A 25388-nucleotide genomic window follows, 5' to 3' on the forward strand; every position below is an offset into this window, starting at 1 on the left:
TAAGAAGTAGGTATGGAGTGACGGCAGAGTGGGTGAGCGACTGGGAGCATAGGGGAAGAGCCCGATCTTGTGGAGAAAAAATGTAAAGGCAGTGGAGGATTCATACAGTGCTACTTTACAGACTGTGTGCTGTTACGACGGAGGCTTCACATAAATGATAACTCAAATCCTTTATTTGAGCAACAGCTGTATTGTAAAGCATGTAATGGGCATTCAAAGGGGTTTAGATGTAGCTATAGCTACTTGGAAGATGTTTTTATTAGGAAAGTTATTAGGAAAGCAGTAGAAGTCTGTGGAGGAAAAAGTATGGAGGTAACAATCCGATACGGGAAAGATAAGAGGAGGAAAGAGCGCTAGAGTTTTACTACTTGCATAAGGAAACTGATGACCTGACAGCGAGACAGCGTCTGGAGGAATTTTATAAGCGCGGCGCACGGGTTAAAGGGAGAGGTAAATATGCTCGGAAGAGGTGGATAGAAGGAGGAGATAAAAAAACACACAAAAAAAAAAAAAAAACTGAGAAGAACATCAGGAGGATCTTTGTTAGGTATAAAGAAAACCGAATCCAGGCATGACGTGTATCTAACACGAATCAATGAACTTAGTCAACATTTTAATTATTAGGGAATATTTGATTTTTTTCTGTAATCAAATAGCCTGTTGATGTTTCTGTTGTTTTTTTGTTTATTTGTTTTGTCACAATAATGAGAATATGTTGATCTATTTGTCTAGTTACGTTTTTGTATAACAAATCGCTTTGCTAATCCATCGTTACCACCGCTTTTAAAACTAATGAGTTTATGTTACACAATTAATAATTCTAAATGAACTTCAAAAATGTAGCTAATGTATAAACAACATCCAAATAATTTTTCAAAAAATAAATACTGCATTATGAGAGATAATGTTATCGGTTTTGATATTTGGTTACTACGTTTTTACCTGCTGATGTAGACCTGTTTATTCTTTTTTTATAACCATACAGGCAACATTTAAGCAACATTTAGTAATATAATAGCAATTTGTTGCTTATGTAAGAAAAATACAAGACACATTCGTTTTAACATAATCAACTTTTAAATTAAAATTTCGTCATTTTGCAAGTAGATGCCACAGAGAACATTAAAAAGCTATATTTATAGTCTAGGAGAGACATTCTATACACAATTTAAGAACAACGTTTTGTTATATTTTGTTGACTCCAATTTTGCAACGTTTTTACCTATATTGATGGTGCCGCTATTTTGTGCTTAGAAGCAAACCTCTAAACGTCAGTGGGGGTGGTCCTTCGTTATCTGACATCACTGTTCAGAAGCTACAGAGCTGCGTGGTGCTGAAACGCGATTAAAAAAACTATAACGGAGAAATTTAACATTTTTCATGAATGAATATTATCTGGAAAAGATCCCAATTCAGTGCTCTGAGGGAAACCTTCATAAACACCGGAAACGCGTGTTTTTGTTTTATAATCTGAGGGGTCTTCAACACACAGGAGCGATGGCTGCCGTTATAACAAAGAGATCGCTGCAGAGGTACGTGGTTCTCTTTCTTCTTCTTGCCTCGGCTTGCAAAGTATCAGCTTCAGCGACTCATTATTCAATATCCGAAGAGATGAAAGAAGGATCCGTTGTGGCTAATCTCGCTGCCGATCTTGGCCTGGACATTGCGACGCTTACAAAGAGAAAGATGCGAGTTGATATAATCGCTAACAAGAAATATTTGGATGTAAACAAGGAGACTGGCGAGATGTATGTTCTGGAAAAGATCGACAGAGAGCAAATTTGCCCAACAAAGTCATCAGCCTCTTGTTACCTCAGATTGGAAGTTACATTGGACAATCCAGTGCGGATTTTTAACATCGAAGTGGAAATTTTGGACATGAATGACAACGCCCCACAATTTCGAAGGGAGGTGATACATTTAGATATATCAGAAGCGACACCAAAGGGGGAGAGATTTTCTCTCAGTAATGCGGTTGATCGTGATGTTGGTACTAATGCATTAAAAACATATCATCTGAGTGAAAGCGAATATTTCAGCATCCAGGTCCAGACAGGGAGAGATGGGTCTAAAGTTGCAGATTTGATATTGAAAAAAACCTTAGATCGTGAGAAGCAGTCATTTCACAACTTAACCCTTACAGCTGTGGATGGAGGAACACCTGCTCGGTCTGGTACTGCCAGTGTTATTGTTCGGGTTTTAGACACTAATGACAATGCTCCCACATTTGACAGGACTAGTCTGACAGTTAATATCCAGGAAAATTCTCCAATTGGAAGCCCTGTTATTCGTCTTAATGCAACAGATCTAGATGAAGGATCAAATTCTTATATAACATACTCATACAGTTTATATACATCAGAAAAAGCACAAGAAACATTCAGTCTGAACCCAACCACTGGAGAAATAACAGTAAAAGGAATTTTGAATTACGAGGATTTTAGGATTTATGACATGGAAGTTATAGCAACAGATAATGGAGCTAACAGTTTGTCAGGACAATGCACCATAAAGATTATAGTTGAAGACATGAATGACAACCACCCTGAAATATCTATTAAATCATTTCAGAGTCCAGTCAGTGAAAACATAGAATTAGATACAGTGATAGCTGTAGTTAGTGTCAGTGATAAAGACTCTGGTGATAATGGAGTGGTTGATCTTTATATTCCAAAGAACATGCCTTTTAAATTAAAGGAGTCCTCTGATAACTATTATGAGTTAGTTTTGTCAGAGCCATTAGACCGAGAGAAGGTCCCAGAATATGACATCACTTTTACTGTCAAAGACAGAGGCTCTCCTCCTTTAGTTGACAATGAAACTATGACTTTGGAGCTGCTGGATGTTAATGACAATGTTCCACAGTTTCCCCAGTCATTTTATACTATACGTGTCATGGAGAATAATGCACCTGGGGCCTTGCTCAGCTCGCTCACTGCATTTGATCCTGACCTCCATGAAAACCAGTATCTAGTTTATTTTATCATAGAGAAGGAGGTCGCCAACACCTCCATGTCCATGCTGTTCTCAATCAATCCAGAGAATGGGAATCTTTACGCTCTGAAAACTTTTGATTATGAGATTGAAAAAGAGTTTCTTTTCCACATCGAGGCCAGAGACTCTGGTTCTCCTCCTCTCAGCAGTAACGTGACTGTTCACATCATTATTGTGGACCAAAATGACAACGCTCCAACTATAGTTTCTCCTTGGCGGGCTCATGGCTCAGTAGTAGAGGAGAAGATACCAAGATCCACTGATAAAGGCTCTCTGGTAGCTAAAGTGATCGCCTTAGACACAGACTCTGTGCACAACTCTCGGATTACCTACCAGTTTCTCCAGGTGACTGATGCTTCCTTGTTCAGTCTGGATCAATACAATGGAGAGATCCGGACCATGAGGATGTTCAGTTACAAAGACTCCCGCCATCACAGACTGGTTGTTGTTGCCAAGGACAACGGGGAGCCTGCTCTCTCTGCTACAGTCACCATCAAGCTGCTGACAGTGGAGACTGATGTTAAGGCCTACTCTGACATGACTGAGATGCCTCTGGAATATGACATCTTTTCAGATATAAACCTGTATCTGGTCATCGGTCTGGGCTCAGTTTCATTTCTTCTGCTCATCACCATACTGGTCACCATTGTGCTGAAGTGTCAGAAACCCAAGCCCAGCAAAGCTGCTCCTCCTAGCAGGAACAGTGTGATCAGTGAGAGGAACTCCACCATTGCAGACTCCACTCTGGTATCCAATGATGCCTACTGGTACAGTCTGTTTCTGGCAGAGACAAGGAAAGGAAAGCTGGTGGTTAGACAGCCTGTGCCAAAGGGCTCCAGGTACATCGTGTCCAGCCTACCGAGAGGGACAGGACTGTCAGAGACTAGTGGCTCTGCAGCTTCTACTCTGCAGGTAGGAAACAATATATGCTTACATATGTATAGTACATATATTTACATATCTATGTTTTTTATTTATTTAGTCACACATGCTCTCTATGTAAACCTATTAGACAAGTGGTTTACATTTATTTTTATCGGTTCAAGCTTTTATTTACATCTAGAGTTATACACTTTTTATATAAAAAAATATATATTTATGCTTTCATGCAGAAATAAAATAATATTATAAGAAGTAGGTATGGAGTGACGTCAGAGTGGGTGAGCGACTGGGAGCATAGGGAAAGAGCCCGATCTTGTGGAGAAAAAATGTAAAGGCAGTGGAGGATTCATACAGTGCTACTTTACAGACTGTGTGCTGTTACGACGGAAGCTTCACATAAATGATAACTCAAATCCTTTATTTCCACAACAGCTGTATTGTAAAGCATGTAATGGGCATTCACGGGGGTTTAGATGTAGCTATAGCTACTTGGAAGATGTTTTTATTAGGAAAGTTATTAGGAAAGCAGTAGAAGTCTGTTTAGGAAAAAGAGTGGAGGTAACAATCCGATACGGGAAAGATAAGAGGAGGAAAGAGCGCTAGAGTTTTACTGTACTTGCATAAGGAAACTGATGACCTGAAAGCCAGACAGCGTCTGGAGGAATCTTATAAGCGCGGCGCACGGGTTAAAGGGAGAGGCAAATAGGCTCGGAAGAGGTGGATAAAAGGGGGAGATAAAAAAAAGAAAAAAAAAAAAGATTATCAGGAGGATCATTGTTAGGTAGCCTATATATATATAAATATATATATATATAAAACTGAATCCAGGCATGACGTAGGCCTATATCTAACACGAATCAATAAACTCAGTCAACATTTTAATTATTAGGGAATACTTTATTTATTTATTTTTTATTTCTGTATTCAAATACCCTGTTGATGTTTCTTTTCTCTTTTGTTTGTTTGTTTTGTCACAATCTATTTGTCTAGTTACGTTTTTGTATCAGAAATCGCTTTGCTAATCCATCCTTACCACCGCTTTTAAAACTGATGAGTTTATGCTAGACATTTAATCATTTAAAATGAACTTCAAAAATGTAGCTAATGTATAAACAAAATCCGAATATTTTTTCATAAAATAAATAGTGCATTATGAGAGTAATGTTATCGGTTTTGATATTTGGTTACTAGGTTTATATTTTTACCTGCAGATGTACACCTGTTTATTCTTTTTTATTACCATACAGGCAACATTTAGTAATATAATAGCAATTTGTCGCTTATCTAAGAAAAATACAAGACACATTCGTTTTAACACAATCAACCTTTAAATTAAAATTTCGTAATTTTGCAAGTAGATGCAACAAAGAACATTAAAAAAACTACGTTTATAGTCTAGGAGAGACATTTTATACACAATTTAAGAACAACGTTTTGTCATATTTTGTTGAGCCCAATTGTGCAACAACGTTTTTACCTATATTGATGGTGCCGCTATTTTGTGCTTAGAAGCAAACCTCTAAACGTCAGTGGGGGTGGTCCTTCGTTATCTGACATCACTGTTCAGAAGCTACAGAGCTGCGTGGTGCTGAAACGCGATTCAAAAAATATAACGGAGAAATTTAACATTTTTCATGAATGAATATTATCTGGAAAAGATCCCAATTCAGTTCTCTGACGGAAACCTTCATAAACACCGGAGACGCGTGTTTTTGTTTTATAATCTGAGGGGTCTTCAACACACAGGAGCGATGGCTGCCGTTATAACAAAGAGATCGCTGCAGAGGTACGTGGTTCTCTTTCTTCTTCTTGCCTCGGCTTCCAAAGTATCAGCTTCAGCGACTCATTATTCAATATCCGAAGAGATGAAAGAAGGATCCGTTGTGGCTAATCTCGCTGCCGATCTTGGCCTGGACATTGCGACGCTTACAAAGAGAAAGATGCGAGTTGATATAATCGCTAACAAGAAATATTTGGATGTAAACAAGGAGACTGGCGAGATGTATGTTCTGGAAAAGATCGACAGAGAGCAAATTTGTACAACAAAGTCATCTTGTTACCTTAGATTGGAAGTTACATTGGACAATCCAGTGCGGATTTTTAACATCGAAGTGGAAATTTTGGACATGAATGACAACGCCCCACAATTTCGAAGGGAGGTGATACATTTAGATATATCAGAAGCGACACCAAAGGGGGAGAGATTTTCTCTCAGTAATGCGGTTGATCGTGATGTTGGTACTAATGCATTAAAAACATATCATCTGAGTGAAAGCGAATATTTCAGCATCCAGGTCCAGACAGGGAGAGATGGGTCTAAAGTTGCAGATTTGATATTGAAAAAAACCTTAGATCGTGAGAAGCAGTCATTTCACAACTTAATCCTTACAGCTGTGGATGGAGGAACACCTGCTCGGTCTGGAACTGCCAGTGTTATTGTTCGGGTTTTAGACACTAATGACAATGCTCCAACATTTGACAGGACTAGTTTGACAGTTAACATCCAGGAAAATTCCCCAATTGGAAGCCCTGTTATTCGTCTTAATGCAACAGATCTAGATGAAGGATCAAATTCTTATATAACATACTCATACAGTTTATATACATCAGAAAAAGCACAAGAAACATTCAGTCTGAACCCAACCACTGGAGAAATAACAGTAAAAGGAATTTTGAATTACGAGGATTTTAAGATTTACGACATGGAAGTTATAGCAACAGATAATGGAGCTAACAGTTTGTCTGGACAATGCACCATAAAGATTATAGTTGAAGACATGAATGACAACCACCCTGAAATATCTATTAAATCATTTCAAAGTCCAGTCAGTGAAAACATAGAATTAGACACAGTGATAGCTGTAGTTAGTGTTAGTGATAAAGACTCTGGTGATAATGGAGTGGTTGATCTTTATATTCCAAAGAACATGCCTTTTAAATTAAAGGAGTCCTCTGATAACTATTATGAGTTAGTGGTGTCAGAGTCATTGGACCGAGAGAAGGTCCCAGAATATGACATCACTTTCACTGTCAAAGACAGAGGCTCTCCTCCTTTAGTTGACAATGAAACTATGACTTTGGAGCTGCTGGATGTTAATGACAATGTTCCACAGTTTCCCCAGTCATTTTATACTATACGTGTCATGGAGAATAATGCACCTGGGGCTTTGCTAAGCTCACTCACTGCATTTGATCCTGACCTCCATGAAAACCAGTATCTAGTTTATTTTATAATTGAAAAGGAGATCGCCAACACCTCCATGTCCATGCTGTTCTCCATCAATCCAGAGAATGGGAATCTTTACGCTCTGAAAACTTTTGATTATGAAATTGAAAAAGAGTTTCTTTTCCACATCGAGGCCAGAGACTCTGGTTCTCCTCCTCTCAGCAGTAACGTGACTGTTCACATCATTATTGTGGACCAAAATGACAACGCTCCAACTATAGTTTCTCCTTGGCGGGCTCATGGCTCAGTAGTAGAGGAGAAGATCCCCAGATCCACTGATAAAGGCTCTCTGGTGGCTAAAGTGATCGCCTTAGACACAGACTCTGTGCACAACTCTCGGATTACCTACCAGTTTCTCCAGGTGACTGATGCTTCCTTGTTCAGTCTGGAACAATACAATGGAGAGATCCGGACCATGAGGATGTTCAGTTACAAAGACTCCCGCCATCACAGACTGGTTGTTGTTGCCAAGGACAACGGGGAGCCTGCTCTCTCTGCTACAGTCACCATCAAGCTGCTGACAGTGGAGACTGATGTTAAGGCCTACTCTGACATGACTGAGATGCCTCTGGAATATGACATCTTTTCAGATATAAACCTGTATCTGGTCATCGGTCTGGGCTCAGGTTTCATTTCTCCTGCTCATCACCATACTGGTCACCATCGTGCTGAAGTGTCAGAAACCCAAGCCCAGCAAAGCTGCTCCTCCCAGCAGGAACAGTGTGATCAGTGAGAGGAACTCCACCATTGCAGACTCCACTCTGGTATCCAATGATGCCTACTGGTACAGTCTGTTTCTGGCAGAGACAAGGAAAGGAAAGCTGGTGGTTAGACAGCCTGTGCCAAAGGGTTCCAGGTACATCGTGTCCAGCCTACCGAGAGGGACAGGACTGTCAGAGACTAGTGGTTCAGCAGCTTCTACTCTGCAGGTGGGAATCTTTTGAACTCAAAATTTAATTATTGTAATAATCTGTTGCATTGCATTTTATACTGTCCTTCTTCAGGATACAACAAAAAACGTATATATTATCACGTCAGAGCCACTTGAAAAGAGCCTTCATATGAAAACAAATTAATTCTATTTGTGATGTACTAAATAATATGATTTTTTAAATCTCATGTTCTTTATAATGATGCATAGAATTTTTAAACATACAAATACTCTAATCTCTCTGTCTCTGTATATATATATATATATATATATATATATATATATATATATATATACCGTATATATATATATATATATATAAGTTAAGAATAAGATAAATGCTTCCATCCTACTACAAATTAGGCTACTGCAAAAAAGCTCAAACATGGATACGTTTAAGCCTTTAACTAAGAATAAATTAAATCAATTCCAAACTTTTATTATTACTTCGGAAAAAGATTGTTAATATTTTTACATGAAATTCTTTCTATCCGTGCAGGATTAACACAATAGGATAACCATTTATCCAGGATTTAGCAGGCGACTTGACACATGACTGGAAATACAACTTTTGATGCTGATCTGGAACATAGGTGCGAATTAAAGGGACAAGGACATCAATAGATGGATGTGATATATTCAATCCAAACGCAGCATTACAATTTCACAAATCTGCATATGAAGCTGAGGGACAATCTTAAAAAGAAAAGTAAATTCTCACATAATTTTTTTTTAGAAATAAAAATTCCCATGTTTAATAAATGTTTTTTTTTTAAATAACGAGAATTATTAATTTTCTGCATTTTTTTTACTTTTGTTTAAGACATACGATAATAAAATGGTGGCGCTGTGTTCTATCTTAAAATTCAGCTTAATGACGTGATTTAGGAGGTACTTTTATCGGAGCGTGTTCCTGCAAAGACCGGACAGCTCAGAGGGGCTGAACCGTCATCCAGGGAGGACGATGAAATCTTTCAACATTTTGGCTGCATATAAAATATCGTAAAAAGCTACGGGTTTATGACGGCGGAGCAAATTTAGCATTGCTGACAACGTCTTTTTTTTCACCGTTTCGTTTGTTATCAATATGGATCTTGAAATGAGTCAGGCCTTAACAAAGAGTTCCACGCGGAGGTACGTGCTGCTCCTTATTCTTTCTCTGTCGGTCCGCAAAATATCAGCCTCAGTCAACCATTACTCCATACCTGAAGAGATGAAACCGGGATCAGTGGTCGCTAACCTCGCTAATGATCTTGGTCTTGACGTTTCAACACTAACAAAGAGAAAGATGCGGCTTGACATAATAGCGAACAAGGAATATTTAGGAGTGAACAAAGAGACCGGTGAACTGTATATTGTTGAGAGGATCGACAGAGAGCACATCTGCAACACCAAATCGTCTTCGTCCTGTTACCTAAAACTCGAAGTAACGCTGGAAAACCCACTACGGATATTTAACATTGAAGTAGAAGTGTTAGACATGAATGACAACGCCCCGCAATTTCGAAGAGACGCCATTCATTTGGATATATCTGAAGCGACAGCAAAGGGAGAAAGGTTTTCTCTCAGCAATGCAGTTGACCCTGATGTTGGAGCAAATTCGGTGAAAACATATTTTTTAAGTGAAAGTGAATATTTTAACATTGAAATTCAGACGGGAAGAGATGGATCAAAATTTGCTGACTTGATTCTAAAAAAGACATTAGACCGGGAAAATCAGGGACTCCATAATTTGGTACTCACAGCTGTGGATGGAGGGACACCGGCTCGATCTGGTACAGTCAATATTGTCGTTCATGTCTTAGACACAAATGACAATGCCCCTACATTTGAGGAATCTGCTTACAACGTCAAAATAATGGAAAATTCCCCCATTGGAAGCCTTGTTATTCATTTAAATGCTACGGATAAGGATAAAGGCTCAAATTCAGATATAACATACTTATACAGTCTTTACACATCAGAGAAGACACAGGAAACATTTGATTTAAATCCAAAAACAGGTGAAATTACTGTGAAAGGAATGTTGAACTATGAGGATTTTAGGATTTATGACATGGAAGTCATTGCAACAGATAAAGGAGCCAACAGTTTGTCAGGACAATGCACCATAAAGATTATAGTTGAAGACATGAATGACAACCACCCTGAAATATCTATTAAATCATTTCAAAGTCCAGTTAGTGAAAACATAGAATTAGATACAGTGATAGCTGTAGTTAGTGTTAGTGATAAAGACTCTGGTGATAATGGAGTGGTTGATCTTTATATTCCAAAGCACATGCCTTTTAAATTAAAGGAGTCCTCTGATAACTATTATGAGTTAGTGGTGTCAGAGCCATTAGACCGAGAGAAGGTCCCAGAATATGACATCACTTTCACTGTCAAAGACAGAGGCTCTCCTCCTTTAGTTGACAATGAAACAATGACTTTGGAGCTGCTGGATGTTAATGACAATGTTCCACAGTTCCCCCAGTCATTTTATACTATACGTGTCATGGAGAATAATGCACCTGGGGCCTTGCTCAGCTCACTCACTGCATTTGATCCTGACCTCCATGAAAACCAGTATCTAGTTTATTTTATCATAGAGAAGGAGATTGCCAACACCTCCATGTCCATGCTGTTCTCCATCAATCCAGAGAATGGGAATCTTTACGCTCTGAAAACTTTTGATTATGAAATTGAAAAAGAGTTTCTTTTCCACATCGAGGCAAGAGACTCTGGTTCTCCTCCTCTCAGCAGTAACGTGACTGTTCACATCATTATTGTGGACCAAAATGACAACGCTCCAACTATAGTTTCTCCTTGGCGGGCTCATGGCTCAGTAGTAGAGGAGAAGATCCCCAGATCCACTGATAAAGGCTCTCTGGTGGCTAAAGTCATCGCCTTAGACACAGACTCTGTGCACAACTCTCGGATTACCTACCAGTTTCTCCAGGTGACTGATGCTTCCTTGTTCAGTCTGGATCAATACAATGGAGAGATCCGGACCATGAGGATGTTCAGTTACAAAGACTCCCGCCATCACAGACTGGTTGTTGTTGCCAAGGACAACGGGGAGCCTGCTCTCTCTGCTACAGTCACCATCAAGCTGCTGACAGTGGAGACTGATGTTAAGGCCTACTCTGACATGACTGAGATGCCTCTGGAATATGACATCTTTTCAGACATAAACCTGTATCTGGTCATCGGTCTGGGCTCAGTTTCATTTCTCCTGCTTATCACCATACTGGTCACCATTGTGCTGAAGTGTCAGAAACCCAAGCCCAGCAAAGCTGCTCCTCCCAGCAGGAACAGTGTGATCAGTGAGAGGAACTCCACCATTGCAGACTCCACTCTGGTATCCAATGATGCCTACTGGTACAGTCTGTTTCTGGCAGAGACCAGGAAAGGAAAGCTGGTGGTTAGACAGCCTGTGCCAAAGGGCTCCAGGTACATCGTATCCAGCCTTCCGAGAGGAACAGGACTGTCAGAGACTAGTGGCTCTGCAGCTTCTACTCTCCAGGTATGACAAAAATAAATGATAATATAAAATATAAATTAATTGTTTCCATGAATAATAGTTGTAATTTAACAGACAATGTATCTTCTTGCCAGGAAGCAAAAGAAAATAAAAGGCACCCAACTAAAGATGCTTTGAAAGAAAGCTCTATTATGAATTCGAAATGACAATCACAAATTTTATCCAGTTTTGCTGTTTTTGTGATTATTTTTATTTTGTAAAACACAGACATTCGCTAGCGTGATTAGGTCCTAAGATGGAACATTTTACAAAAAAAGATGTTTCGCTGAGGTTCTCTCTAAAAGTTCACATAATATAAATATCACATATGTAAATATATATACCTACCATTTCAGGTGATGATGCTCCTTGATCAGTATGATCAATACAATGGAGAGATTCGGTACCATGAGATGTTCAGTTACAAAGATCCCGCCATACAACTGGTTGTTTTGCCAAGGAAACGGACCTGCTCTCTCTGCATACAGTCCATCAGCTGCTGACGGTCGGAGACCTGATGTTAAGGCCTACTTGACATGACTGAGATGCTCTGAGAATATGAACATCTTTTCAGAACATAACCTGTATACTGGTAATCGGTTGCTCGGTTTCATTTTCATGCTCATCACTACTGGTCACCTTGTGCTGAAGTGTCGAAACAAAGCTAGCAAAGCTGTCCTCGCAGGAAGTGTGCATGAGAGAATCACCATTGTAGACTCCATCTGGTATCAATGGCTATGGTACAGTCTGTTTCTGGCAGAGAGCTAGCAAAGGAAAGTGGGGTTAGACAGCTGTGCAAGTCCATGTACATCGTTTACAGTTTTATCGAGAGGCTGCTGTCAGAACTATGGCTTGCAGCTTCAGCAGTATGACAAAATTAAATGATGATTTAATTATAATTTATTGTTTCCATGAATAATAGTTGTAATTTGAACGACAATGTTCTTCTTGCCAGGTAAGAAAAACGATAAAAGGACCAACTAAAGATGCTTGAAGAAAGCTATTATGAATTCGAAATGACATCAAAATTTTATCCAGTTTTGAAATGTTTTTTGATTATTTTTTTGTAAAACACAGACATCGCTAGCGTGATTAGGTCCTAGATGATATATATTTAAATATAATAAATGTTATCGTATTCAATCCATATATAATATAATATATATATATATATATATATATATATTATATATATATATATATATATATATAATGTGGGTATGAATGATTTACATAGGTATGATAGGTTATATATAGAATCTACAAATTTGTAGAAACAAACATTTTAAAAAAATTATAAAATGTGTCTATGGCATTTTTCGGATAACTCATGTCATTTATTAACTTGGTACAAATACATCTTAATAATATATTTGACCTATCAAATTTTATCAGATAAATTATATATTAAATCTTTCAAAATGTAGATAAGAAAGAATAAAAAAGCAACAAAAATCAAAAAAAAAAAAAAAATCTAATAAAATAAGCAATTGACCAAAGGGTGAAATAAAGGTGACATTCTTAAAAAGTAACGAGTGTTTCTTTGGAAAAGTAAAAGAATAACAAGCCAGGCTATTGAAATAAAAACTTACAACAATTGTTCTAAATACCGAAATGATAATTAATGTAAAGATAGTATTTCTAAAACCAGGTTTAAACGTGTTTAACAAAATTCATGAATCCCTTATTGAATTTTTTTTCTTTCTATCTCAACTACAGGAAATCATATTGCAGAATAAACCGGTAATATCGCTGTTCTCCACGAACATAGCTCCCTAGTGAGGTCACCATTTTTATCTTAGCTTATTGGAAGGTGGAACATTAGTTCCTGTCAGATTTCTACAATGGAAAGGAGTCGTTGTTCTGCTGTCCGGTTGTGAAGCGAGATTGCGCTCATTTACGTCGCCTAACATCTCATTTAAAGGTTTTGGAAAAGGATTAATTCAATGGCTCATCAACGTGTTAAATTTGCCATGAAGAGGTATGTTGCAGTTGGACTATTCCTCTGTCTTTCTTCTATTATTGACATCGCAACCACTGTAACTCATTATTCCGTACCGGAGGAAATGGATGAAGGATCCGTTGTTGCAAATTTAGCGACTGATTTAGGATTAGATGTACGGAGTCTGAGTAAAAGAAAAATGCGCGTGGATGTTGTGGGCAACAAGAAGTACCTCGAGATTAACAGAGATACTGGGGAGCTTTTTATCTTGGAAAAAATAAACAGGGAATTTCTTTGTCCTCTCAAGACAGCCACCTCCTGCTTCATTAGATTAGACGCTACAATTGAGAACCCGGTGCGCATGTTTAACATTGAGGTAGAAATATTGGACATAAATGATAACGCTCCTCATTTTAGACGAGGAACAATGCATTTGGACATATCAGAGTCCAGCCCTGTGGGAGAGAGATTTTCCCTGAATAACGCTGCAGACCCGGATGTCGGGACGAATTCTGTGCAGAATTACCACCTGAGCGCAAGTGATCATTTTGCTATTGAAATTCAGACCGGCAGGGACGGGACGAAATTTGCAGACTTGGTTCTGAAAAAAGCTCTGGACAGAGAACAGCAGGCTGTTCATAATCTGATTCTGACTGCTGTGGACGGTGGAGTTCCCACCCGCACGGGTACAGCCAGCATCATTGTTCGCGTGCTAGATGTGAACGACAACGCCCCTTCATTTGACAAAGACAAGTACGTTGTAGATGTGATGGAGAATTCTCCCATTGGCAGCTTGGTAATCAAGCTGAATGCTACAGATTTAGATGAAGGCTCCAATTCTGATATTGTTTATTCATACAGCTTATATACATCAGAAAGAACACAGATGATGTTTAACCTGAATCCAGAAAATGGTGAAATCAGAGTAAAGGAAATGATAAATTATGAAGATGATCAACTTTATGAGATGGAGGTCATAGCCAGTGACAAGGGGCCTAACTCCTTATCTGGACAGAGCAGAGTGACCATTCAGGTGACTGATATGAATGACAACCACCCTGAAATTTCTATTAAATCATTTCAGAGTCCAATTAAAGAAAATGTGGACACAGACACAGTGATAGCTGTTGTTAGTGTCAGTGATAAAGACTCTGGTGATAATGGAGTGGTTGATCTTCATATTCCAGAGAATATGCCTTTCAAACTGAGGAAGTCCTCTGATAACTACAGTATTATGAGTTAGTTTTGTCAGAGCCATTAGACCGAGAGAAGGTCCCAGAATATGACATCACTTTCACTGTCAAAGACAGAGGCTCTCCTCCTTTATTTGACAATGAAACTATGACTTTGGAGCTGCTGGATGTTAATGACAATGTTCCACAGTTTCCCCAGTCATTTTATACTATACGTGTCATGGAGAATAATGCACCTGGGGCCTTGCTCAGCTCGCTCACTGCATTTGATCCTGACCTCCATGAAAACCAGTATCTAGTTTATTTTATCATAGAGAAGGAGATCGCCAACACCTCTATGTCCATGCTGTTCTCCATCAATCCAGAGAATGGGAATCTTTATGCTCTGAAAACTTTTGATTATGAAATTGAAAAAGAGTTTCTTTTCCACATCGAGGCCAGAGACTCTGGTTCTCCTCCTCTCAGCAGTAACGTGACTGTTCACATCATTATTGTGGACCAAAATGACAACGCTCCAACTATAGTTTCTCCTTGGCGGGCTCATGGCTCAGTAGTAGAGGAGAAGATCCCCAGATCCACTGATAAAGGCTCTCTGGTGGCTAAAGTGATCGCCTTAGACACAGACTCTGTGCACAACTCTCGGATTACCTACCAGTTTCTCCAGGTGACTGATGCTTCCTTGTTCAGTCTGGATCAATACAACGGAGAGATCCGGACCATGAGGATGTTCAGTTACAAAGACTCCCGCCATCACAGACTGGTTGTTATTGCCAAGGACAACGGGGAGCCTGCTCTCTCTGCTACAGTCACCATCAAGCTGCTGACAGTGGAGACTGATGTTAAGGCCTACTCTGACATGACTGAGATGCCTCTGGAATATGACATCTTTTCAGATATAAACCTGTATCTGGTCATCGGTCTGGGCTCGGTTTCATTTCTCCTGCTCATCACCATACTGGTCACCATCGTGCTGAAGTGTCAGAAACCCAAGCCCAGCAAAGCTGCTCCTCCCAGCAGGAACAGTGTGATCAGTGAGAGGAACTCCACCATTGCAGACTCCACTCTGGTATCCAATGATGCCTACTGGTACAGTCTGTTTCTGGCAGAGACCAGGAAAGGAAAGCTGGTGGTTAGACAGCCTGTGCCAAAGGGTTCCAGGTACATCGTGTCCAGCCTACCGAGAGGGACAGGACTGTCAGAGACTAGTGGCTCAGCAGCTTCTACTCTGCAGGTATGACAATATCTAGAAATAGATTAAAATACTGTCCATTTTAGTAAAGCTTACATTTTCATACTCTTTGATAGATGATGCATACAGCCAATTATAACCTAATGGAAGACCCTTGTATTTTAAATAATTAAATTGCATATGAGGAAAAAAGTTCCTTGTTACAGTTTTTTATACAGTAATATATTAAATGCGAAGAGTAATCGTTTTAAGGATTTTGTAGATCAATTAGGATGGTATTATGAAGCTCTCACATCAATGGTCTGCTCTCCAATTTTTCTTAGAATTTCAAAAATAAAAGTAGGAAATTTTATGATGACACTGTCAAACAACATCAAACTCTTAAAGGGATAGTTCGGTATTTTTGACATGAATCTGTATGGCATCCTCATCACCAGCGGCATGCAATCACACTGACTTACCCCTGGCAGCGTCCTGTGAGCAGAGTTATCGTCCACTTTTGGTCAAGCCGAAAGTAGTCCTGCAGGTTTTAAGGTACAGCGAAATAAAACTTTTCTCTTCCCAAAACATTATGTGTTCAAAAGAGCGATATTTTCGCATCCCAAAAACATTGTAGTTGAAAAAGTCACACGTCGTTATCAATTGGTCCTATTTTCTCTCTGTTCGTATCAGTGCGCGCCGTCATTCAGACAGCGAGCCCAACAACAGCCATGTCTCCCTCCGCCGCGGAAGGAGACATGGCTGTTGTTGGGCTCGCTGTCTGAATGACGGCGCGCACTGATACGAACAGAGAGAAAATAGGACCAATTGATAACGACGTGTGACTTTTTCAACTACAATGTTTTTGGGATGCAAAAATATCGCTCTTTTGAACACATAATGTTTTGGGAAGAGAAAAGTTTTATTTCGCTGTACCTAAAAACCTGCAGGACTACTTTCGGCTTGACCAAAAGTGGACGATAACTCTGCTCACAGGACGCTGCCAGGGGTAAGTCAGTGTGATTGCATGCCGCTGGTGATGAGGATGCCATACAGATTCATGTCAAAAATACCGAACTATCCCTTTAAGCAAAACAGAAGAAAATAACAAAAAATCAGATGCTTAAAATAAAAATACACGGATTAGACATAAAGCAATGTTAACCGTTTAAAGTATGTATTTTCTATTTAGGTTTGGTTTTACATTTAAAATATGTTCTTAATTAATAAATATTACTTCAAATCAAATATAATTAAAACAGATAAATACTGAATTGTCCATTCAAGTAGACCATAGTTTTATCCCCAACTCTATATTCTGTTTAATTTTATGAACTTAATATCTTTTTAAAAATCCTCTTAATTTATCACTATCCCTGATATTCAAACAATACAACATTCACTAAAATGTACTGATCATGTTTTGTTTTTTCTTCTATAACCTAAATATTAAGACCCTGGTGTTTAAAAAAGCTTTTATTTATAAAAATACTTTTGATGCATGCAAAGCTGATGTTTTAACCAGGTCAAAATCAAACTGCATGTCTAAAATAAGTTAAACAGCAGACAGAACATTTTAGTGCATTTACCACAGATGAAAGTCAAGTTTCAGTTTTGTTGTTGGGTCTGTGTTTTCTTTGAAACTGATGCGAACTGTCAATATGTTTATTTACACATTGCATGCATGTGGTATTTAGCTTTCACGCTGACTCTAACTCTCTGCATTCTAACTGGGAGAGACTCAGTTTTTACATCTTTAGAGGTTTTGCACCTTTGATGAGCAAAGTGAGGTATTTCTTGTTGTACATCTGGCATTCCCATTATGAGGATTACAGTTGCCTGGTTGATCACAAGCAGTTTTGGTAGATCCCACTGTTCAAAATATAATTATCATCTAGAAGTGTGTTTAAGACAGCTGCACTCCTGGCTGATCCAATGAAAACACAGTATAAGAGTAGGTACTGGAAAAAAACAAGTGATTGAATATGGATTCATATAGTATATCATGCAGTAATGTAAAAGTAGCAGATTGTTTTTTAAAAACACAGTAAGATAAGCGTTACACTGGATTTAGCTAATATAGTCTAGGAGCCTGTCATGCAATGCACCAGGGTTTGATTCCCTGTTTGGAGTTCAGGACGTTTTTTTTTTCTACTGAATTTTCATATGAAAGGACAAAATGTTTTGTTTCTATTATATTTTATTTCTTGTTTATGTCATTATCTTTCACAATAAGCTTAGGTTTAGTTCAGTCTTCTATGTCTGATCTTGTCAGGAGTTTTTTGCTGTTCATGTTGTGCCACGGCCACCAAATTGTAGTCTCTTTTTATAACCTGCTGTAGAGAGAGAAACAATTAAGAGGAAGGTAGTTTTCTGGCTGTGATGTCGGATGTAGGAGTTTGCCCTGAAATCGAAGGGTTGATGGTTATATCCCCAGCTCCGGCTTTCTGTGTCGTTATGTCCTTGGGCAAGACACTTCACTGGCATTGTCTTCTCATGGTGGTCTGGGGCCATGGTGGCATCAGTGTATGGCAGCCTTGCTTCTATTAGTAAGTCCCAGGGCAGCTATGGCTACAATGTAGCTCACCACCATCAGTGTGTTTGTGAATGGGTGAATGACTGAATGTAGTGTAATGTGCTTTGGTCAACTCTTCTTGAAAAAGAGCTATACAAGTACAGGCCATTTACCATTTATGGCTACTTTATCATTTATAAGAAGCTAAAAAGCTGAAAAGGCATGGGCAGCCATGTTATAGATTTTAAAGGGTTACTCATAACTACTGGTGTAACTGTGACACAATTTAACATCCTCATTTGCACTTTAACTACAATTGAAAGCTACCTACTGTAATTTATGATGTTATTGATATATTTAGCTTTCTTGGTCAGCCTGAAATGCATATTTGTAAACACAAAATAGAATACAAATCCCCCTGCCCACACCGCCTGAGTCTCCACTACTTCATGAATATTCAGAACATATACTGACACACAAATTGATAACAGGAGGGTATCCAAGTTTAAATACTTACCCCCACAAAGCTATTTCTCAACCCTCAAACAGAACTGAGTTCATCCAACCAAATATTGCACGTTTAAATGTCATGTTCAAATGTCATGCAAAAATATGTGGAGTCATTGTCACAATAAGGACACACATAGTTGGAATGACAAAATAATGGAGAGAAAGTCTTTGAGCTTGTGAACATATTTGGACTGTCAGAAATAACAGAAATAGAAAAGTACTGGTTGGAAAAAAGGTGTGTGTGTCACAAATAATGTAGCTAGAAGTAAACAGTGTTTAAAGCAGTTTACTTTTGCTTTTTTACCTTTGAGATGCTAATATGTGATCATTTTCACTAGCTTTATTATTTTTATTACACTACCAGTGGTAGAAAGTAGCAACATACATTTACTTGAATACTGTATAACAAGGCAGTGAATATTATTTTATTTATTTTATTTATTTATTTTATTTATTTCGAACAGACAGTAAAAACAATCAAGAAAGAAAAAAAAAATTTGAATGAAACAAACTTAAGAATGAAAATATAAAACAAATTATTTTGCCCATGTGACATGTAAATTTTATATTTTCTGTTCGAAAAGGAGCAGGTAGAAGATACATCTTATAATGTCCTGCCCCTTTCCTACTTGTCAATTTATCCTCAATTAAATGTCAAAACATCAAAAAAACAAAAAAACACTTGTTTCCATTCCACATGATGTTTAGCCATGTACAATTATTTTAAGTTCTATTTATGTCATCAATTACATTATAGACTATTAAACAGTCATATAGTGTATTTTGAAATGAGCTCGGTTTTAATCAGTTAATTAAATTGGTTTGCATTTTGAATTTTTTTAAACTCGTCATTCAATCCATTCCAGACATTTACTCCACACACAGATAAACAAAAACTCTTTCTGGTTGTTTTAAAGTGTTGTTTTTTAAAGTATCCTTCACCTCTTAGATCATAACCCCCTTCTCTGTCACCAAACATTTCTTGTATATTGTGTGGAAGTTTTTGATTTTGAACCTTAAACATGAATTGAGAAGTTCTAAATATTACCAGGTCCCAGAATTTCAGTATATTTGATTTGATAAATAACTGGTTTGTGTGTTCCCAGTATCCCACTTTATGTAGTATTCGGATTGATTTCTTTTGTAAAACGTATAATGGCTGTATTATTAATTAATAACATCATTACAAAACAAGTCCAGGCAAAAGAAACCTTTTTCCTAAGAACACTTACATATATATTGGCTTAAGAGATTATATAAGCATAACATTGTAATTACAAAGCTTATGTAGCAGTAAGAGTCTCACCGAGGATTAACTGTACGTGGCTGTGTCTGGGGCAGTTTTGGTTAAAAAGTGTTTGTTCTCTATTAGTGAAGTTAAGCTTGGTTAGAAGAGTAGGCAGAAATTATTCTCAATTAAGGGTGTAGTGATACTTTAAAAGCAAAAGTACAGAGTGGTTATTCCTAAATGTGTTTAGTTTTCTTTCTTTTTTTTTCTCCAAAAAATTAATTAATCATAAATTAGTAAATAGGGCCAGGTAGATAAACATTAAGAGTGGCGTAGGAGGTAGAGATATGTCCCGTAATAGTTGTCAGTTCAACCTCCAGTTCTGTCTGTCTCAGTCATTGTGTCTTTGGGCAAGACACTCTACCTGCCCTGCCTGTTGCTGGTGGTTAGAGGGCCCAGTGGCATTGATTGTATGGCAGACCTGCCAGTTTGCCTGAGATTAGCTGTGGCCAAAATGCATTTTGGCCACAGCTAACAGCTGGGGGGAACCTATGACTTTTACTCCACTACCTTGCAAAATCAAATACTGTGCTTTCTATTCCACTGCATTTCTAGGAAGCTGCTAGTTACTCATTACTTTGAAGTGCAATTTGAACCTGCAAGACAGCAGCCTTTAGGACTGGATTTGAACACCATTTTTTTTTTTAGATTTGCATGATGTTCCACAAATGTGCGAGGCCCAGGGCAGATATTATTTGTAGTTTATACGTTTTAAGGCATGAGTTGTTGCCATGTGACCGAGTTGCTCAGTAGGATGAGGTCTAAAAGCAGAGTTGAGGTTTCTTTGTGGTAATAGATTCAGCCTTGCACCTATATTCCACAGTGAAAGTGTGAGGGGAATAGAGACACTTATGTTTTCTTTTGGTTTTGTTTTTAAATAGGAAATAGTAATCATAATGGCTGTCCTTATTTTTGTGGTATTTTATATGCGGAAGTTCTTTACAGGTGGTGTAGAATTTGTAGCAGATGATTCTACGCATCAATACATCAGGTGGTTCCTAAAGGTTACAAGGATCTTTTAAATTACTTTTAAAATTACAGAGAAATGTAGTCTACTGGTATTAGATAAGGTAATTTGTACTTTTAAATACTTTATTTATAAAAGTGACTACTTGAATACTTTAAATTGAGTAGATGTTTGACCGAATAAGTTTTACCTGTAGTTGAGGAAGATTTGTCTATAAGTATCTATACTTTCACTCAAGTACTACTGTTGAGTACTTTGTCCACCATTGCACTTTATTATATATTTATTACAATTGTGATTACTTCTTTGGAATCTTTTAAAATCAGGCTCTAGTCTGAACAAATTAAAGTTGAGGTGACAGAGAAAACATTTTTTTTTTGCATGTATTTACAGAAGTTGTCCTAAAATTCTGATCAAAATAATTGATTAATTTTAAGACAATGTGGGTAATAGTTTGATTTGTTTATTGGATTGGTTGCTTAAAAGTGGTCTTTTAAATAATCATTTATTTAATCATGATTCTTAGATTAGATATTATAATGTCATCTACATCTTAATGCCATACATTAGATTGCATTAAAAATGGCAGTTTTTTCATTGACTTAGATTTACATTCAGTGCTTCAGTGAGTTGTTCAAGTAATATCAATCAGATGCTTTTGTTTTCTCTGCATGGTGATACATAGATACTTTAACCCCTTAAGATTGAACATCAACAAAACGAGAAAAAACTATAATGATGATTGCAATAAAAAGTAGAAGGATGGATCTCTGTTCTGACATATCAGAATTTCTAAACTTTTATTTACTCAAAAGCAGGTCACATATTTTGCTGCAAGTAGCAGCAGGGATGGGTTGAGTATGCAACAATTGCACCCAGGTAAAAGTAGCATTGCTGCAACAAATTTTTGCTCAACTAAATGTAAAAATTAGTAATCTAAGAAATTACTCAGCTATGATCAAAATTAATTTGTTAAAACGCCACTTTAAATACCGGGTAATTGATAACATTTGACTCAATATTTAGATATATCTTATCAGATAGACAAAATTATAAAGTTCTGTAAAAATTCTGGTATTTAAAGACAATAACAACGTGGTGGATACACATGAATAACATGATTAAAAAACAAGAAGTCCAGGCAGAAGAAACACTTAAGATCACTTAAGTATATATTGGTTCAGAGATTATATAAGCATAACATTGTAATTACAAAGCTTATGTAGCAGTAAGAGTCTCACCTAAGATTAACTGTACATGGCTGTGTCTGGGGCAGTTTTGGTTAAAAAGGGTTCTCCATTAGTGTAGTTATCCTTGGCTGGAAGAGGAGCCAGAAATTATACTCAATTAAAAACATAGTGATACTTTAAAAGCAAAAGTAGAGAGGGGTTGAACTATCCTAAAAGTTTTCTTTTTTTCCAAAAAGTTACTCAAGTAAACTTTAATTAGTAAATAGGGCCAGGTTGAAATACAGTAATACAGTGAGTGGCTTAGGATTGGCTTAGGAGGTAGGGATTTGTCCTGTAGTTTATACATTTACATTTGTATTTTAAGGTGTTAGTTGTTTCCAAGTGGCTGAGTTACTTAGTAGGATGAGTTCTCAGAGCAGAGTTACAGTTACACCTCTATTCTACAGTAAAAGTTTCAGGAGATTCAAGACACTGCTGTTTTTTTTTCTTTTTTTTTTGCTTTGTTTTTAAATGAGAAATAGTATTCAACATAGCTGTCCTTATTTTTTGTGGCATTTTTATACTGAAGTTCTGAACAGGTGGTGTAGAATTTGTAGCAGGTGGTTCTACACATCAATAACTCAGGTGGTTTCTGAAAGAAACAAGTTTTTTTTTAATTGTTCTGAAAATTATGTGGAAGCTCATTGGTGGAATTCTCTTATGACAGAAAGAAGGCTGACGATTGACATCATTCTGTCACCCAAAGGGGGGAACATTTATTTACAAAACCGAATTCATACAGCTGTCTTAAAACTTCATACATTCAGCAATGCATCGTCTCGTCTCAGTTAATTCCCCCGCCTTCAATCCATTGTGGGCGGCCTTTTATAGGCTCCACATCGCACTGTGTGGATGCACGTGCACGACTGGACGCTCTGAAGAACTTCCTGGAAGTTCTTGGCCTGTGACCTGATTGCGTGCGAGTGAGCCAGTAAGAACCCTGTTTTTGCCAAGATTCGTACGTGACTCCCAGCTTGTAGACTCCATGTTTACATGTTGCAATCTCTGTGTTGCTAAGTGGGCATAAGGTCAGAAACAGGACTACATAATGCAGTACAACTGCTTCCATATTTGGCAAGCCAGCAAGATATTTATATTCTACAGCATTAGAGACTTTATTTATTGCTAAGACTCATACTTGAACTTCAAGATGTACTGTTTTGTTGCTAAGTAAGTATAGGGCCATGTTGTAGGATATATTCTGATTCTGATTTCTGATTCAGATATGATATAAGACAATAAAACTGCTACTACAATTACATAGAAATGTACTAATATTAGAAAATTGTATTTGTATATTTAAATACTTTTTTTTTTCCAAAAGTGAATACTTGCATTTAACTTGAGTAAATGTTTGACTGAGTAACTTTTACTTGTAGTTGAGTAAAATTTGACTCTGAGTATCAGTACTTTTACCCAAGTACTACTTTTGAGTACTTGTCCACCATTGCCAAAATGTAACTCATTCAAGATGTTGATGTGTAGGTTTGTGAATGAGTGAATGTGGTGTGATGCTGTTTAGTATTATTATACTTATAACACATCACACAAGAACAGGCCTTTTACTATTTTATCAAATAAAACTACTACCCACATCTAGGCACCATGTTAATGAAGACAGGTTAAAATACTGTATTTTATGATGCTAAAGAAAACTTCCTTCTAGGCTTTACATGGCAATAAGTGGCAAAGCATGATAAAGTAAAGATTTCAACTGCACTGAAAGAAAGTTTCAGCATAGTGATTAAGAGCCCCAGATTAGTGTGAGGACTTTTCTGTTTCAAATTAGAGTGCAAATGATAACACAATGTGTTTCATTAGGAATGGAAAAATCGAAACAAATGTTAAAAAAAGACCCTGAAAAAAATGTCACAGATTTTACTACAAATTTCTAAACATAATTTCTGTTGAAGTATGTGAAATTAATTTGGCACTATTTCCATCATAAACACATCAGCTTTTCATCTGAAAACAAAATGCTGTTTTTATTCTGACAACATAGTCAAGCTTATCTTTTTCAACATAAAAAGACTGATGACATTGAAAGTTTCTCTCAAAGTGAACTTTATAAACAGTGGAGAAAATCCCTGCAAAAGTTATACATTTATAATATGTTTACAAGTGTAGTTGCTAAATTTATCAAAATTTTCACAACTTTATATGAAAAAAACATAAAATTTACAGAGAGGCAATACTCCCATAGCAAAATCAGGCAAATCTAATTTTATGCCCTTTATAGCGCATCAATAAGGTGTGGGACAACATGAATAAGCTGTATTGCCAGATGTATTACAGCTATCGGCCTTATCAACAAGGCCAAGACCCGCCCGTGACACTGAACAATGTTTCTCTCCCCCATTCAGGATTTCTGCGTTATTAATGCACAGTCTACTGTTTGTATATAGCTTCTGTGTATATATATATATATATATATATATATATTTATATATATTCTATGTTATTTTGCTATCTTGTTTTGTTTTGTTTTTTGTCTGCATTCCTTGTAAGTGCAAACCTACTTGGCAATAAACTTGATTCTGATTCTGACAAACTAAAAAAAAGTTAAACAAACCACCATCCATGTCCAGATATGTTTTTAAATTAATAATTTTTCAATAAAAACATATAACATTTTTCACTTTTGCTGTTAGGTTACATGATGCTGAAGTTTTTAGCTGTTTAAGTGATGAGCCATTCCATAACTTTTGCAGTTGATACTTCTGTTTAACACTTACAGCATCTGTAAGTAGGGCTCATTTGTATCTTTCTTAACACAGATTTAACTACAATATTTGTTTATTAAAAAGAATGATATATTTTATTAAAGTAAAAATGTTAAATAAATGTTTAACCTACCTTATTACATTTTTTAAGTTACAAGTAAATAGATGGATATCAATTTTCTAATAAACAACGCAAGAATTATCCCAGCCTTTGATTACTCAAACAATAATAAACAAACAAAAACGCATTTTATAATGAGGTGATTGGTATCGCGATAGGTTATTTGAGGATGGGATGTTGGGCACATTCAGCAC

At 37.2% G+C, this 25388-nt stretch overlaps 2 protein-coding genes across 2 annotated transcripts in view; both read left to right on the top strand.

The window, feature by feature from the left end:
- The first annotated feature begins 1248 nt into the window (after window positions 1–1248).
- The window catches only part of LOC119794332 (protocadherin Fat 4-like), a 32139-nt gene continuing 7999 nt past the window's right edge, over window positions 1249–25388 (top strand). The window contains 5 exon segments of the mRNA XM_038301854.1: window positions 1249–1829; window positions 5954–7832; window positions 10312–11541; window positions 13518–14703; window positions 14706–15904. Of these exon segments, the coding sequence (XP_038157782.1) occupies window positions 1381–1829; window positions 5954–7832; window positions 10312–11541; window positions 13518–14703; window positions 14706–15904 (5943 nt within the window). The 5' untranslated portion in view covers window positions 1249–1380.
- LOC119794352 (protocadherin alpha-C2-like) lies at window positions 8886–11547 on the top strand. Its single transcript, XM_038301878.1, has one exon. It carries the CDS (start codon window positions 9121–9123, stop codon window positions 11545–11547), a length of 2427 nt encoding a protein of 808 aa, XP_038157806.1. The 5' UTR covers window positions 8886–9120.

Source organism: Cyprinodon tularosa, unplaced genomic scaffold (assembly GCF_016077235.1).
Source record: "Cyprinodon tularosa strain WSP-4 unplaced genomic scaffold, ASM1607723v1 ctg476, whole genome shotgun sequence".
NCBI lineage: Eukaryota > Metazoa > Chordata > Actinopteri > Cyprinodontiformes > Cyprinodontidae > Cyprinodon > Cyprinodon tularosa.